The 18,317-nt window shown below is 42.0% G+C and overlaps 1 protein-coding gene across 1 annotated transcript in view; it reads left to right on the top strand.

Annotated features, from left to right (window-relative positions):
- Positions 1-18,317, top strand: part of MRTFA (myocardin related transcription factor A) — a 77,600-nt gene that overhangs the window by 47,620 nt on the left and 11,663 nt on the right. The window contains exons 3-5 of the mRNA XM_071422967.1: positions 14,784-14,839; positions 16,412-16,487; positions 17,156-17,317. Of these exons, the coding sequence (XP_071279068.1) occupies positions 14,784-14,839; positions 16,412-16,487; positions 17,156-17,317 (294 nt within the window). The remainder of the gene's footprint in view (positions 1-14,783; positions 14,840-16,411; positions 16,488-17,155; positions 17,318-18,317) is intronic.

The raw sequence follows: 18,317 nt of genomic DNA, 5'->3' as shown, positions 1-18,317 counted from the left end.
AGCTAGAATGAGCCCTATGGGCATCAGTCATTGCCCTTCTTGCAGGGAAAGGCAAAAATCTGTGCAGGCAGAGAACATGTACTTTTCTGGGTAAACAGGATCTACCCTAAAGCCAAGCTTTCAGTGTCAGATTAGCGTTGGAGAAGGTATTTTTCTGTTTTGCTCCCCTCCTTCCCCCAGAAATGCAAAAAAGGTGACAAATAAGTTTTGTCATGCTTTGGTACCTCTGAACTAGATGACTTAGAGGTAACAAATTGAAGCAAGACCACACAGCAAATATGTTATTTTTGAGGTCCTCTCAGTTTCACGCAGCAGCTGTAGTAAAATGCAGTAGATCAGATATGTATTTTCTTCTTTCAAAAGCTTTCCTGCTGCCCTGTTTCAGAAGCTTTACTTGAAGATGGTGTAGTAATGAGGATTTTCTCATTTCTTCTGTTTCTGGGGTGCACACTGTAATATGACACAGCGCTGTGACTTAGACTTTGCTGAGGGCTGAAGGTTTGATGTCAGCTCTCTGTCTGAATGAACCTGTCAGCAGCACTCTGTCAGCTGGAGTGGATTGCAGGATGGCAGTAATGTTCTTCAAGAGGTTTCTGGGACCTCTGCTTAAAATTGTGTTACCAAAGCAAAAAGAAAAGATTGTGCTGTCTGGATATATCATACCTGTTGTCTCTTTTTTAATCTGAGGAGCTTGTATACAAGCTTCTACAGAATACACTTACTTGCTTTTGGATGAAAGACTGGTGTGCCAGTGACTGCCTTTTTACTAATGCTTCTCAGAAGAAAGTGTTCCTGACTTCTTTGTGGTGTCCTGCTTTAGGTGGATATGTATGCAAATACTTTATTAACTTATGTTCAGTACTGGCTTTCTTCAAAGTGTGCCTGGCCAAACTTGTGATTCCTGAGAGGGGTCTGTTTTCCAGGCCTTTTGAAAATGAGGCCCTTGCAAGTAATTCAAGTAAGGCATCCAGAATAATTAGTGAGTCTTAAATTTATTTAAAACATAGTGTAAATTACTAGTCTTTGCAGATTTGTGCCCTTCGTTGCTTCATTTATATCTCTTACATGTGAATTTTGTGATGGACCAAAGAAAAACACTTTGTGAAAATACTGGCAACACATTAAAAGAAACACTGATCCTTTCTGCAGTGGAGAAAACCTCCTTTAACACATCTGTTCTAAACATGATTTGAAATTAGTTTCTCCCAAGTAATGGTATCATTTACCCATACCTGCCAGCTGGAAATAACCACACATAGGGAAATGTTTAAAATGTAATTTGCCTGGGCAGTTTTTGGAGAGAAGATCAGATGTGAGATAAATTGTGATTCATAAAGAAAAAAATCCCATTTTTAACCTGAGAAGTACAGAGGATGACCAGGGACCATGTTCCTCCAGAAGGCATCTCAGCACCATGACAGCTCAACATCTACTTTCAGGAGTTTCAGAACAGACTTTTTTTTTACTGCTGGGAATATGCAAGTATCCTGTATTCTTTCTTCCTTTCTTCTGTCTGGCCTGTACCTTTTGTCTGTGAAAACACTGAGGTACTTTATCTTGTTCTGCTGTCATCTGCTACTGGACATGGCTGCGCTGGACTTGTGTGTCCCTCTTGAGTTTGTTAGCCAGGAACCAAGCCCCACACAGTCCTTCATGATGATTCAACAAAAGTATAAAAGCTGGAATCCAGAGCATGCTTTGGTACTGAACCAAAAGAGCTGGAGTGCTCTTTCCATGGCAGATGCTGGTTGGCTTCTTTTCTTCCTTTATTTTCCATCTGGAGAGTCTTAACACTCTTGAGAGAACTGTGATGGTTGCAGTTCTATCTGCATTACAGCTTGTATCAGGAATGTGTTTTTGAAGTGAAGCCCCTGATTGCACCTGCCTGCTGTGCCTTGCTTTGCATCATAAAATGAAGTTTGAGAGCTGGATTAAATTGGAATGAAAGTAAAATGGAAAATATTCTGCCTAGAGCTAATATGCATTCAGCCCATGGTAGCAGACTGCAGCTTGTCTGGCACCACACCTCCAATTCACCTTCACATCCAGAGTGGGGATGTCACTTCCTCAGCATCAACTTGGTTTCTCTTTTGGTCTTACTGTGCTTTCCTCCTGTTCCTTTGGATTAGCCTGTCCTACAGATCAGTTCCTGTATATCTTGAGGCAAACAGCCATGGAAAAATCCCTGAGCCAAGTGTGGGAGAAGTGAAAGGTTTTGTTTTACATTACAAGCTATGGTACTGTGCAAACTCCCATTGGTACCTCTGGTTCTCCTGACTGAATCTAAACCCCACATAAGATTTATTCTGCAAATTGGTGCCCTAAAAGAGAAATTTCATTTCAGGCTTCCATCAACACAAGGTTTTTGGACACTGTAAATATGAGGAGTGGGAGATGACACATTTGTGTCACCCTTAAGTGCGAGTGAGAGTCATGCTACTCCTGCTGTGCTTGTTCATAACAGAACTATGAATTGCTTACTTAGTCCCATGTGGAATTTTGTTTATATGGTAGAGTGGAAAGGCAAATGTTTCAACATTTTTTTACCAAGTACACTTAATCTCACTTAACCTTCCCAACCCACTAGCCACCTACAGTGGGTCTTTGCTCCACTGAAAGATTAGAGTATTGTAGTAAGAAATAAAGCATTTACAGGCAGTGAAAGAGGATTCAAAATAATAACATTTTGTGCTTCATTAATTCTTCTTGCTTTCTCTTTCCACTTTGTGTAACCTTTTACTAGTAGCAGGATTCATTAGTTCAAGATTAAAATTCTCAATTGCCCTTAGAAAAATGGTGGGAAGCAAGTCTTCACCTGCAGCTAACATATCTGTGATCACAGTTAGAATGACAGTATCTTGAAAAAAGGAGAGCTGTTTTTTTATGTTTATTCAGGTTTTGGCCTATTTTTTAACAGTGCAAATAGACAAGCCTTTTTGCTATTTGCATTTTTTTGTAGCTATGCAGAGATGATTTTCATCTTCTTGTCTTCACAAAATACAAGTTATACAAAATCTGCTGTCTGTGCTCAACTCTTTGAACTCTGTTGTGCTGTAGAAGAACAGTCAGATGCTGTCATTTTTTAGTATCGAATTTAAAGGTTATGGCTATTGGAAGGTTTTGGGGGGGAATATCAAACACCCCATTTTTCACTCTTGGAGACAGTGTTTAAAACAGTAGCTAATGCACATCTGAGTAGAAAGTTATGTGGAAAGTATCTTCAACTAAAACAGCAAAAATTTTTAGGGGAAAGACATTTGGCAAATGTAGCGATACTCTGTTATGCAAAATATGTGGCTCTTTTTCTCTTTTGCAAGATTTAAAGCTTCACATGCCGTTTGTTTTATCCATCAAGATTGTGGTCTTTGGCTTCTGCCTGCAAGCACTAAACACAGGCAAAAATGCAAGGTTGTCATATGGCACAATCCTGCAGGAAAGTTGTTTTGACCATCACATCTATCCAAGCAGGTGAAGCAGAAGTAGATAATTTCTGGGAATGTGCCCTGTGTTTCTCTGTAGTAGTGCTGTGTGAGTCTGAAAAATGACACAGGCATGCTTTGAAAAGGGCACTGCCTGCACTGCAAGCTAGAAGGAGGCTGCTGTACAGGCTGAGAATTTCCAGGAGCTTCTTTTTCACTTCAGTGTATCTGATCTTTGCCAGTTTTTGTGCCCACATCCCACTACTCTGTATGTTTGTGTTCTGGGATGCAGAACACGTGGCTGTGTGCAGATCCAAAGGGGATGGAGTTTGTGCATGGAGGTTCTGATGGGAGGGCTTTACCAGGTGCTGAGGTGTTTCCATGCCCTGGGTCTGTGCTACCAACCAACACTCTGGTACAGTTTCTGCTGGGACGTGCAGCCTGCTGCATGATTGAGCTTATTTCAGAGTACAAGAGTTTATTTTATCCTCAGACTCCATGAGGGGAGTGTGCCATGGTTCAATTCCAACATGGCACATGATTAGAAATTACTGTAATTACAGCAGTCAGTCTAATGATTATCATCTCATTAGGCCTTTCATATCACTTGCTGCATTTTTTATTAGCAATAGGGGTAGTGGACAAAAGATAATACTTGTTATAAAACTAAAATGCAGTATTTGCTTTTTTGGGGGTCTGTGAGACATTGCTTAGAATGATTTTTGAAGAAATTGCTATTTACTGGAGACAACTGGTGATTTAAGAATACAGAACACAGGTTATGCTTTTGCATATCAGTGTTGATCATCATCTAGAAAAAGCTTGTAGCTGCTGCTCTTCTGTGTCCAGCCCAGCTACCATCACAAAAACCTAAGGATCTTTGAGATACTTACTTGGGAAGCAAACTGCTTGCCACATGTAAGTTTGTAAGGTTAAATCATGTCTCTAGAGTTCAACATGTCAGCCCCAAGATTTGGCCATACATCCACACTTGTGTTTGTGTAGGGTAGCTAAAAATGCTATTTCTGCTTTAGCCTTTACCTAATAGTCTAACCACTTCTCAGTTTAGAAAAAAATAATTTTTTAAGTACTTGAAAATAATGCACTTCTAGCTTTATTGCTACATGGCTCTATAATTAATATTTATGTTCATATTTTCTTATTTATTCTTATTTCTAATTATCAGTCTTGTTGATTTAGTGTGTGTGTGCTAATTGAAGGAGACTGTCAACAATTGGTTCCTGTTACATACGATAGCTACAGTAGAACATAGTAAATGTCAGAAATAAAACAAAAGCAAAAAAAGGTTTTATAAATTGTTAAACTGTTAATTGGGAAGTAGGAGCATCTTTCTGTGTTTGTCAGAGAAAGGAGAGGCAGGAAGCTGTTGGAACATGGCAGTAACCTACAGCTGCCATCGTGCTCGTGACTTCAGGGGCAATTCTTCATACCTCAGATATATTTTGTCTTCTACATAAGGGCCAGGATAGATGAACTGCTATGCCTGGGTGGAGTTTTACTGACTTGGAATTGTTGCAGTGTAGCTACACAGCCGACATTTCAAGGTTGTGGAGTGTTCTATTAGAGCTGCAGCTAAACCCATTGCTTTAACACCCTGAAATATTTCTTCCTGCTACGTAACGTGTTCCCGTCATTCTCTCACCACTTTACATACCAGATCTTTGTAGTGACATTCCTGCAGTTTTATGGAATCTATTTATAATAGTAAAGCAAAAATACAAATTTTCATTTTGCTGCCATTTTATCTCTGCTGTTCTGCACATTGGCAGCTGCTTCTCTTTCATGCTTTGAAGCTGGAACTGTAATTTTGTTTAGGACAAGGAGTTAAAAACATATATGTGGACTAAATAAATAAAGCTGCAGCTAGACTTTTAATATACTCAGTGTCATGCTCTGAGAATAAGGCTGGAACACTAAGCAAGTATTGTAAAATAAATTAAAAAAAAGTAGAGGACACTTGCAGCTATCCTCTACATTTTTTTCTATTTCTGGTGTGTTGCACAGAAATCTGTAACTGGTTTTATTTTTAATTGATTGTATACCTATAACTTGTCTCCAAGGAACTATTTGCTGGTTATTTGACTAAGATAATTTTTCTTAAAGCACAATTTCAAAGCCTTCAGGCTTTGTGTGTAGAAGGCTGTCTGTACATTTAAGCTGAGGACTTAGAGGACTAATAACTGCATCTGCTTTGCTTGTATTTTTAGATATCTGTCTGAGTGTGTTTTCCATGCATTTATATGATCTGTAATTAATAAGACATGACTGGAGTAATAAAGTTCATTGTGTTAGGATGGAAATGTGCTGTTTGCCCTTTCTGAAGCTGTAGAAGGAAGACCATGCTCAGGTGTTTGATAGGCTGCATTTGGTCCTTGATCCCTGCCATGATAGAAGATTTAACTCTGCCAGTTGCAAGAGAAGTGTGATGGTTCTGGGGGGTAAAGTCTGATAGGCAATGCAGTTTTTTCCCTTTGTGTTCCCACAGTTGTCTTAGCTTCATTCTTACTTGTTGTCTGGGAGTGGTCTCTCCTTTTTGTGACCCCATGCCTTTCTCACCCTGGGCACTCTGGAAAGTTTTCAGAAGAGTTTGCAAAGGCCAATTATCTATGCAAGGCACAGGCATGAGTCTGGTCCACGAATGCATGGATCAGAGGGTTCCTGGTAGAACTTCCTTGTGTCCGTTTTCCTTTCCAGTTTGGAGGTGGTATAATCCTGATTGTAATGAAGCTTTGCCTTTTTTTATTTCAGGATTTTGGTAGTGTCTTTTGAATGCCAAGAGTTAATGGCGATGGATGGAGCAGATTATACATTGTTTGTATTTGCTGTGAATGTTTTTTGACACAAAGCCATAGCCATAGTCATCCACAGATCTGATAACTGTTACCATGGGTGACAATTTCCATTTTGCTTCTAAAGAGGATGAACTTTCTGAGAAATTGCACATATGTTAGATTTTAAATTAACTCAGTGTTGGGCCTTGGAAAAATCTTAGTCCTTTCTGCTAATAATTTCATGTTTACTGTGACAAACCTTTAGGCTTTTCACACAGTTAATGAAAACCGTAAACTTCAGCTGCATCATCAGCGAGATACTGCTGTACTAAAGTTACTGACAGCCTTGCTGAAAGTGGTTTCTGGAGCAGGGCCTGCTGCAGGTGTTGGAAGTAGCTCAGCTGGGGGTGTCTCCATGGTGAGAGAGCTGAGGCAGGGTACCACAGTTCCCCCTGCCTGTGTGCTTCTGCAGCCAGGGCAAGCCCAATGCACGGAGCTGGAAATGGCTCTTCCTGGGCAAAACAGCTGCCTGAGCTGTGCAGGTTCAGGATGTTGAGCCAGGAGAAGGGCTGGCTCTCTGAGGCAGGGTGTCAGGGAGGCAGGACCTCAGCTCTGGCTGCCCCAGCAGCCTGGGGTCACCAAGCAATCTGCTAACAGGGACTTCATTTGGCTGCAGTTTTTCTGTGTGTGTCCCTGTGGACTGGAATAGCTGGGCAGTGCTGCTACAAGCTGCAGCTCTGTATCTGTGGTGCTGTGCTTTGGCAGTGCTGGCAACAGCAGCAACGTGGGAAGGAGCCTTTCTCCAGTCTTTCCTCTAATTGGGACTAGGAACACTCATAATCCTTCAGTCACAACAACATTCTCATTGAAGGGTGTCACTGAAGGGCAAGCTGCATTTGTTTGAATGCCAAAGATGTGTTTCTTACCTTCATAAACATATTTACATTTACTTTTTTATGATAGTCTTAATTTTTAATTTTTTGGGTTTATGTATTTTGGGATTTGAATAATCACGATTTACCAGTTGTGGCTTCTTTTCCTGTCTTTAACTTGACACTCTTATTTTAGCCTTAATCCAAGGTCATTGACCAGGTATGGTATCAAGAATTCTGAAGTGTGATCAGTTCTGTGTCCTGAATGAGAAACTCCCCAGAGCTGCAAATGGAGAAAAGGAGGCTGATGGAGATCTCTCTTCCCTCAGCTGTGTATTCTCCAGCCCCTTTTTCATATTTCTGCAGCACACAGCAGCAGCTCTTTGACACTGCCCCACTGGCAAGATGACAACTCCTTCTGTGCATGTGACCCAGTTTTTAAATACCTTTTTCTTCCATGCTGTGAGAAATGCTTTTTGAAAATGGGGTGAAGATGAAGGGAGGAAGAAAGTGCTAAAACTGCCTTGCTCTGTGGTTCAAGTTCTGTGTCTCTTAGCAAATCCTATGGGTGGGAGCCCCACCCTCAACCAACTGCGGAAGCCATCGAGCCTATTTGCAGCACTTTATCTCATCTTTTTACGAAAGCATAGTAAACAAGAGAGAGAAACCAGACTTTGGTTGAGAGCAGGGCTGAGTAGCTGCAGCAGAAGGCCTTCTGCCATTCTGAATTAAATCAGCATGTCTGAGTTTGGGTTTGGATATGTCTCTTCGTCATAGCAAAGGAAGGTTTTTCCTTTCCCTTAGGAATGAGTCTAACTGAGGAGCAAAGTATTTGACTCAGTATTCTGAATTTAGCTGTAGCCTTTCTACAAACATTGTGTGTTGTCTTACCAACTGATTTGCAGTTGAAATATCACCTTGTTGTCTATGGTGAAGTAGATACTATGGCCAAGGAAAGCTCATGTGCTTCCTCTCCTCTGTCAGTCTCCAAGTCTGATAACCTTGAGTAGTGATTTACCGATTACAGCAGGCTTTGCAGCCTCTGCTTCCCACAAGGCACTTGAGCTATGAGGATCTGTGCAGATCCTTTTGCCTTTCCTTCTTCCCTCTGTTTGGTTCCGTGCAAACCTCAGTGTCTTCTGTCTACTGTATAAGCAAATGCAGGGTGTACGGGTATTTTGACCTCTTTTTCTCAGCAGTTGGGTCAGTCCCCTTCCCCTGCTGTGTTTCACTCTTAGAGTGTCTCAGTGTGGTTCTGATTCCACTTATTTCTCACACTAGGTGACAGGAACTCGGAGGTCTGCATATGAATATCTTTGAAAGCTTTGCATGGCTAAAATCTGCTTTTGTACACTGCAGGGTAAATCCTGAACAGAAATGTTCGGGCCGTTTTGCCCAGCTTTTTGTCTTGCTGTTATGTTGAAGATTTGGGTTTGATTCCTGATCCTTCATTCAGTCTGTTGTTTATAGCAGCAGCAGTTTGATGCTTTGCAGCAGTGTCTCGAGGCCTGGCTGGATGGGATTTTGTGCAATCTGATCTAGTGGAAGGTGTCCCTGCAACCATAGCAGGGGGGTTTGGAACTACATGATCTTTAATGTTTCTTCCAACCCAAACCATTCTGTGGTTCTGTGACTCATTTTGCACTTTGCCTTTTGCAAAATGTGGCTTGGACTGCTGGAACATTGAACGCAGGCATTGCAATTTTGCACCCTGTTTCATGGGAATTAAAACGTTGCTTTGAAGTGAAGATTAGCAACTTTCATCTTTGGGCTTTGTATGGAAAGGTGAATGTAGACAGTCTTGTGTGCTGCTGGTTGGTTTTGGGGGGTCAGATGCAAGAACACAGTTGCAGTGTATAGCTGCAACATTTTTGAGGCAGGGTGGAGGCACAGAACAGTTGCATCATTGATGTGCAGGGAGGTTTCTCATAGTAGCTGAGGGTGTGGCCACAAAGATGCTAATGCTTCAGGAATTCCAGAGATGAAGCCTCAAAATGCTCCATAACAGGCAGCAGAGAGAGACTAAAGAAATAGGATGCTGTGGTAGGAATTTCATGAGATCCTTGCTAGCCAGCCCATCTGTGGCAGGAAAATCAAGTCCTGCTGTCAGTCATCTAAAGATGAGGGGTAAAACTCATCCTTCTAACAGCAGATGTTACAAACTGCCACAGTTGTCCAGGTGCAACAAAAGTGTGAACAGCTCAGAACAGGTCACCTGCTGGACTGTGCTGTTCCAGCCCCATTGGTGATGCTATTGCCCCATCTGTCACTGAGCCTTTTTTAGTGCTTGTTGGGCCATTTGTAACACCAGGCTGTTTTCCTGTGGTGGATGGGGCAATTTGAAGATGTGGGGGCTGTGGTTCAGCAGGATGGGGCTCCTGCTACAGTGCTGGCCTTAAACTCAGCCTCTCATTTCTGACTTTGTCTGGCAGGGCAGTTGTGCTCAGCTTTGCTGACACTATTATTTGTGGAGCTGTGCTGTAAACCAGCATACCAATCCAGGTTAAAATAACTCTTTCAAAACAACTGTGATCAGAGTCCACAGATGATTTTGTCAGCATAACCACAGACTGACATGCTTTGTCCCAGACCTAGGTACAGGAATGAGGGCAGAAAGTGGAACTGCAGTTTACTGAGGTTGAAAATGCCATGTATATATCATGTAGAAATAAAATCAAAAGGCAGACAGGAGGTAACCTAACTGAAATTGGGCATTGCAGAAGTTACTTCTGCGTTGTCAACTATTTCTTTTCTGCATACAGTGGAAAACAAAAACCCAACAGCTCATACTGCTGTTGTAGTTTGGCAAGTTCAGTGTTTTTTTTTTCCTCTGGCAGCACTCTGTTCTCCTCAGGGCTCACTCAAAGGTAGCTGGACAGTTAGATCAGGGATTCAGGTTAAGTTTGGAGAGGGGCAGGTGCCATGGAGAGGTGCAGGAGGTACTTTATAGCAACACTTCCATAGAGCTCCCTGTGCAATACAATTGGAGCATCAGCGGCAAGGCAGAAACACGTGGGACATGGAAAAGGGGGGAAAGGAGATCATTACTGAAGCTGGATCTACCAGCAGCCTAAATATTTGTTAAAATGCTTCCCAGGGAATTCAGGGTATTAAATGTGGTTTTGCACTTCTTGGGTTTAGTAAGGTGCTTGAAACAGCCTTTCTTGATGTTTTTGGAAGCAAGATGGGGCTACTGAAGCTGCCTATGCAACTTGTGAGGGAACAGGAGTGGAATAAGCCTCAGACTGGGAGGTTGAGTTGAGCAGGGTTGTTGCGTGGGATGGGAAGGGAGAAACTCAGTGTTTGACACCATTCAGTATTTTCAGTGATTTGTGATTATTTTCACTGATATTTCAGTGATTTTTCAGTAATCAAAGGAACAGTGTATCTGTTTATTAAGCTTTGGGTTAGTAGGCTGGGGGGAGGACAGGACCGGGACTCCCAATGTTTGGAGAAGCCAACAACTATGGAATAAAATGAAAGAAAAAGGCAGAATGTCTACGTTTTGTAACACCTAATCAGTGGCTTGAATTGAGGATGAAGAGTGGCTGGCTTGGTACCAGCTCTGCAGAAGAGGATTGGAGACCTTTAGTGGATTGTGAGACAAGCACGAGTGAACGTTGTTTGTTCTATGTACACAAACAAGGCAAACTGCCTGGGACATGGGGCTGAGAAGTGTTATTGAATAATCAGTTATCTCTATAACAGCCAGTAAAGCCTAGGCTGGAATATGTACCCAGTTCTGGACACTAGGCTTCAACAAAAATGCACCTTAAATGGAAGGACTCCAAAAGAGATCAAACAAGCAAAGGTCTGGATAATGTTACCTGCAAGGGAAGGTTGAAGCAACTGCCTTTGGTTATTTTGTGTATCAGAAAATGGTAGGAGAACCAAAGTTTTCAAAAGGGATAGATGCAAAGAGGAAGAAAATAAATCATTCTCTGTAATGTTTGCAGGTAAGGTAGAGAACAAAGAACAAATAAATATATTTATTCCTTCCTATAAATAGTAGGAAGGAAAATATAAGTTAGACATTCAGAAAGGTTTTTAAATAGTAAAAAGATTTTTGTAGTGGGATAATTTCTCTGCAATAATATTACATTTTTTCATGAGAGGTCTCCAAGAACAGGTTAGACAAATTACTGTAAGGAATAGTTTAGTGTATTTTATGCAGGCTGAGCAGTCAGAAAGCATCAGGTGATTGGAGTTTCCTCATCCCTTATCCCCTGTGGTTATATCTGATGCTTCAGGTCCTAAGGGCTGTGGACAGAGTGGGAATGCTGCCCCACACCCCCGTGGTTTGCACAGGTTCTGCTCCACCAGCTCAGTCACTCATTCACATGCATTGATCTGGCTGAGAATGGTAAAGCTTTGTCAGTTTGGATAGCTTTGAGTGGAATGGATGGAGCAGCACTCTGGTGAGTGAGCCAGATGGGTTATGAGGCACAGGAGCGGTTTTGCAGGGATCAATGCCAAGTGGCTGGGAAGGGCAGTGGTAGGGGCTGGAAAAGGGGCATATCTGCACTTTAGGGACTCCTTTAGAGCTCACCCAGGGCCTTATTCCTTCAGAGTTCTTCACAGGATTATATTTTTCTTTTTTTTTTATTTGCTGTAGTAAAGTTAACAGAGTTGCTCCACAGGTCTGGTCTAAATAGTAATTTCAAAGCCAAAAAATGTGCAAGGATTAGTTAACTTCAAATGGAGTATGATTTTACAATAGACACCCTGTTCTGACCATATCAACCTCATCCTAGATTGCTGAGGGAAGCAGTGAAGGATTTGTGCCCTCTTGACATTTTCAGAGGTCAAATATGAAATCCTCTGTCATGTTGCCAGCCCAGAGAGCTACATCCCAGTGCACGTTTCAGAGAACTAGCCATGAGAGACTGGAAGTGTTCTTTACAAGATTATTCCTGTAGCAGCTCTGCATTACTTACTATTAAATGCATATGTGTTTTTCTTTTTTCCTACTCAGGGATTCTTTTCTTGCTTTGTTCTTCTGTGTGCAAGAGTTTTCCTGGACTACCTGTAACACCAGCTGAACTCCTGCAGTTGACTTTTCTGACCATTAGCTGTGGTCAGGGAAATGTCACTTAAAGTTCATCTGCTGCCTCATACTGACAGCAGAGGTAGGCAGAAAGGGGAGAGTAAAGAATTACTGCTGTGTCTGCACATTCTAGTAGAGAGCTTTTGAAGACTCAAGATGAATCCTGCTTCACTTGTCTCCAGGGCATCTGTTTATGCAGATTCAAGTGTTGCTTGCTATCTTTGCCCAAGAGGACCTGAGCTTTTATTTTGCTTTTGTGTGAGATGCCCACAATGAAAGGAGAGCACGTTCAGGTTCAAGCACATGTGTGTTCACAAGCAGCTCACTTGACTTAAAAAGTTTGTTCCTTGCTCTTCCTTGGAGTGCCATGGTCAGGCTGCCCAGGACACCTCAGTCCAGGCATCAGCTGAGGCCTTATTGGTGCCTCAGCTAGATGGAGAACTTTTCTGCCTTATTTTTGTAGTTATTGCAAAACAATATCCCTGGTTTATCTCTGGTTTATCTCAAAGTGCATTTCACAGCTTGTGTAACTTTCTCTAGTAATTTCTCTCTGTAACCAGATTTATGGAACTAATCTGAGCAGGAACTGTTTGCCCCATTGTTGTAGGGGTCTATATACACACTCACTGTGGTTTTCAGTTACTGTTAATTTATTCTACAAATTATTCTTCATTCACTTCTGTAGTCCAAATCCCATCTACGATGCCTGGCATGTTCAGAATGCCAGCCATGTGGACTGAATTCTACTTCTTACCCCATTGATGTGAACCCAGAGGTGATACCTTTCCCTGGCCCTAAAAAATTAAGAGCCAGATGCAGTTAAGGGATAAGGGTCCCACAATTAAGGGATAAGGGTTTTTACTTCAGTATTTTAATAAGGATCCTTATGATGCACCACTTCACCGAGGTGGGTGCACTGCAATGCACACACACACACACACACCCCCCATAGATGGCATATACAATTTATAGACCTTACAAATTAGCATATCTCACAAGGATGCCCCAATGGGGAGCCTGGATGAATGGTGTGACATTGCCCCATATGAGGAATTCCCCCCTGGATGGGCCAAATCTCCAGTTTACAGGATATGTTCTAGGGAGGACCTTGGTTTCCTGAGATAGACTTGGGTTTTCCAGCCTCCAGCTGCGAGGCCTTTAGGATGTTTGGTCTCCTAACAGAATACTAGGACAATGCTCAATTATCAGATTTAAGGAATTACAAGTATGCATCCTAAGAATACCAAGAATACATAAAAGTTGTATAAAAGAAAAGGCTAAAAATAATTTTGGTATCAGAAGGACTCTCTGTATTTCACAGAATGTGTCGTAAAACTTTCTGTGGCTACTCCCATTTCATTCTGTAAGAAAGGGTATGGAAGGCTCCACATGTGTTAGAAGTAGTTTCTTACATTGCATTTATGCAGGGACTTTTTTTTAAGTCTTTTGAGACTTCATTATGGACTTGTATTTGAGAAATACTTCATCACTGGTCTTATGAGAAAAATAATATCAGCAGACTATTTATCACAGGACCTAGAGGCAACACTTCAGAGTTACTAACTCTATGAGCTTAGTTTTCTGTCTTCAAAAGACCTGCAACTTATCTTTAAAGCTGAAGTTCTTTAACTTTTCTGTTTAGCTCTGTGATAATTTAGACGGTTTAAGAAATGAGTATTTTAGAAATATGAAAAGAAATTATTACACTCCGTTCAGCTACTTAATACAAACCACAGTGTGGTCGTTATTTAAAAAAACAAGCTACTTGCAGCTTCAGGGAAACTGTGGGGAGCTACTGACACCATCATCCCCCTGCTCTGGTTTTACTGTGGGACGTGAGCTTTGTGTGCTCCAGAGGAGTCAGGCAGAGTGAGAGATTCCTCCAGGGTTAGTGCGGTCCTGGACAGTAGAGGATCAGTTTCTTAAAACCTGATCCATTTTGGCTCTGGTTTTAAACAGGGCCCAAGGGGGTGAGAAGGTCTGTTCTGTGGAGAGCTGCAGTTAATTCCTCAAGCTGTGGTTTTCTGTCAATAGACAGATGTACTTTTCTCTCCAAGTGCCCCTGTTCTCACAGTAATTTCTCTTACAGGGAGCAGTATTTGTGTCCTGTGGACCCTCAGGCTTTGCAGCCAGTCCTTGCACGTGTACAAAACACAGGTCCAGATTCAGGAAAGGCTTGCAGCTTCCTTTGACATTAAAAGATAGTAAAGGGGATTTACAGTTCATTAGCATTGTCCCCATCCTTCCAACAGTCTGACCTCTTCAGTGTTTCAGAGCCATTCCCACAAGGGTCCTGGATATCCTACTCTCTATTGAAGCTTGTAAAAGGCTTTTTTGGGGGGCTGTTTCTGAATCCTGTTCTTGGACCCAGCTTTGGGAACAGTGGTTAGTTTGACTAGGAGTGTACTTGTAGACACTTGTTAGACACTCCAATGGCCCACAAAAATTTCAGCTCAGTTCCTGTGTCCCTGTGCTGTCAGATGGAGAATGGCACTTTCCATTGCTTTGTACCAGCTGGAGATGTGCCTCAGTGTGTTGGAAGATGCAGGAGGCAGTTGCTGTGGTGTGTTTAACTTAGTTGGCCTGAAGGGTTGTGCAGTGAGAGAGCTTCCATCATTCTAATTCATTCTCTAAATGCTTTTCCTCTCCACAGCTCTGAAAAGTCCAGCTGCATTTCATGAACAAAGAAAGAGTTTGGAGCGTGCCAGGGTAAGATGCAATATAATCTTTAGTGTTTTGGGGAAGTCAGGAATTGTATGTCTTGTGTTTTGGGCATCCTGTAGCTGTTAATGAGATGCAGAAGGGAAGTGTTCATATTCTGGATGTCATACAGCTCTCTGGAGTCAGAGGTGTATTAGATGGGGTGTTCTGCAGCTTGCACGTGGTGCTGGTTAACCCTCAGCGAACTAGTTATGCCTAAAGCCCATTGAAAATGGTGCCTGGATTTTCCCTAGAGTCATCTTTCTGGAAGTGGCTGACACTCTTCTTCCCCACTGTCCAGGCAGTTGACATTTTTATTTTTATGATGTTTGTTTTGCCCTTAAATGCTATTAAATGCTCTTATCACATGGAGCTCAGTTCCACCTTTGAGGAAAGTTTCTCTGTTACCTGCACATGCAATTTTTACCTAGGAGACTAGAAAAATTGAAAATTGAATAGAGAGGATCCCCCCCCAAAATCTTGACTGAAATCACAAACTTCTGGCTCTACAGAAAGAGGAAGCCAGGCATCATACTTCATGTGCCACCTTTTCTAACTGGGGAGTTTCTTGGTAATTTCTGTTCCTCAAAAGGCCTCTGGGGATATTTTTTTCTGATTAGCCTACAGTGGAATGAAACTTGTTATGACTAAGTTTTGTTTTAAAAGTGAAAGCAACATAAGTAAAAAAAACAAAACAGCTGTGATTAAGAACTGTAAGGGAAGCCATTTAAACTGTGGAAGGATTGCAACAGGGGACTTTGCCTTAAGACCAGTGACCAGAGGGCTTTTGCTTAATTCTCTTTTTTTTCCTAAAACCTTACTAAGTTAATATTTTTATGTGGGCAGCTGAGCAACCATGGTGCAGTTTTCTGACTGACTTTAATACTTATTTTCTCTGAAGGCCCATCCTGATGTCCAGTACTTACCAGTCTATTACCTGCTGCTTCCAGATTCCCACTCCTCAGCAGTGTAAAGAGTAACATGTTCAGCCTGTCAGGGTCATCTCTGTCCATTGCTCCATAGCACTTTCTGCTGCTAAAAGCAGCTCTGGAAGTGAAATAAGCCTTGTCACAGCATTTAGATTCTGCCTCTCAAGGGACTGCATGGGGTCTTTAGCTTAACAAATAACATATCTTTAATCAAATTAAAAAGTATGCCCAAACCACAAGTCAGCCCTGAATGCCAGCAGTACATGAAAGTGTGTTCTGTGGACAGTGGACCCAGTGCATTTGTCTCTCACATAAAAAGAAATCTCATGGATGTTTCCCTGAGACAAGTTAGTGGTGGTGCATACAACAGGAAAAGAGGACTTCAGCTCCTGAGGAAGTGCTTCCCAGTTTCTGTTCTGTGGGGCAGCATTGCACAATTGGCTGAGGTAATTATAATAGAAGGTCATCTTTAGAGTAAGCTCATTTTCTGGGTGCCCTGGGACAGGAGATGGGGCCCTTCTCCGTTTGGTGCTTATTTAGATCTCAGTAACAGCTAGAGATGGTTGTTTGTTTTCATTGTGCTGTTCTAGAGTCCCTCACTCCTGTGTGCAATCAGCTGAAGGGGGTTCTTGTTTGTCTGTTTTTGCTGCAGACAGAGGACTATCTGAAACGCAAAATCCGCTCCCGGCCCGAGAGATCAGAGCTGGTTAGGATGCACATTCTGGAAGGTATGGCAAGTGCTGAACGTGAAAACATCAACAATAAACTTTATTGTAACTACCTTTTTAACAGCTTTCTCCTTTGCCTCTGACCTCCAAAGCTTCCTTCCACTTGGGAACGGGCAGAAGATCATGCCTGTTACATGATTCCTTGAGAGGGATTCAACTCTGCTTGCTCAGAATTATTCTCAGAAAATTCTGTTGTGTGAATTCAAATTGTGCAGTTTTGTATAGGTGAGCAACAATGAAATAGAATGACCATGGATTGCTCTTCTGCTAAGGGAAGACACTGTAAAATGTCCAAGAGGGATTGAGGCAGATTTGATCTGATTAATAACAAACCTCAGCTTCAGAGAGGGAGTGCTATGCTGCTGCTGAGCACCAAGCTTATGGCACAACCAGGGGGAAAGGTTGAATGAGAATTGGGTGACATCAGTTTGAGAGCAGTGAATTTGTCAAAAGGGCTGCTGTAGTGTTATCTTTATAACCTAAATATACATAACATCTGTCATATCTTTGTGGTGCATAGTTACCTGTTGTTATTTATCAACTATTTTTCTGTACAGTTACCTACTGTTATCTACAGTTGCCTTTCTGAATAGAATTAAAATACTGCTGAAGGGCATGGGTTGACCATTGTTGGATTGATGCCATTTTATTTACTTTGCCCCAAACAGAGACCTCAGCTGAACCCTCCTTGCAGGCTAAGCAGCTGAAGCTGAAGAGAGCCAGACTGGCAGATGATCTCAATGAGAAGATAGCACAGAGGCCAGGGCCCATGGAGCTGGTGGAGAAGAACATCTTGCCTGTAGAATCGAGCCTGAAGGAAGCTATTATTGGTAAGATCAGAGGAGGATCCTTGTGGAGGGCATTTCCCACATGTGGCTGTGGTTACCTATTAATTCACCTGCATGTCTAAGAGAGTGTAACCCCATGGCTGGTCTCATTTTCCTGGCCCAGAATCACAGGCTTTCAGCCCAAGGATTCAGAAAAGATACACCTCTGGCCCAGGTAATGCTATGGAGACATTAAATTATAGGGAATGTGGACATTCCAGAATAATATGAAAGCAGTTGTATACCCTAAAGACTTGAAAGGCTGTTAAAGTTTGTATTCCCTAGATTGTCTCCTTAAAATCCCTCTCTCAGTATAACATGTCAACAATGTTGGTCAAGGGAGAACCCGCTGACTTAGATCAGGAGGGGAGACAGAATATAAACAGGTGTGATGAAACAAAAGATGTCTGTGAACTCAAAAACTTCAGAGGATTCAAGCCCTTTAAAAATAAACCAGAACAGATGTAAATCATGCCAGTGCCATTCCAAGGGCTGAAAGGAATGCTGAGGAATAGCCTTCCCACTGCCTCAGCAGTGCTCTTTCCTGTCTCCCCAGACTGAGCAGTCTGTGTGTCTGTGGTTATTCATCCCCTCAAACATGCACAGCTACTGTAAAGACAAATGGGACACAACTGTGAGCAAGATGGAATACTTTCCATAAAAAACGAAAAGGACAGTGTTGTGAGAGAGCCTGGCTTCACTGTTGAACAAGAAGTAGTTGAGGAAGGGTGAACTTGTGAACCGAAGCATAGGAGATGTGGCTTCCTTCTTACGGAGCAAAGTACATCTCTGAATTCCTCTTGATTTTAGGTGAGGTCAAATGACAGTATTCCCCTGCTTAGCAGGATTAATTTGAGAAAATGTAGTCTAAAAAAACTTCGGTATATTACAAGTGTACACTCATTTGAATTTATCTACTGGGCATTAGATGGACAGACATGCTAATAGCAGCCAGGGCCATCACTTAATCCATAGCCCTTATTGCTTGTAAGACTAGAGGACA

Source organism: Agelaius tricolor, unplaced genomic scaffold (assembly GCF_023055355.1).
Source record: "Agelaius tricolor isolate 1412-34295 unplaced genomic scaffold, bAgeTri1.0.p SCAF_3, whole genome shotgun sequence".
Lineage (NCBI taxonomy): Eukaryota > Metazoa > Chordata > Aves > Passeriformes > Icteridae > Agelaius > Agelaius tricolor.
This window is presented reverse-complemented; position numbering and strand designations above follow the sequence as displayed.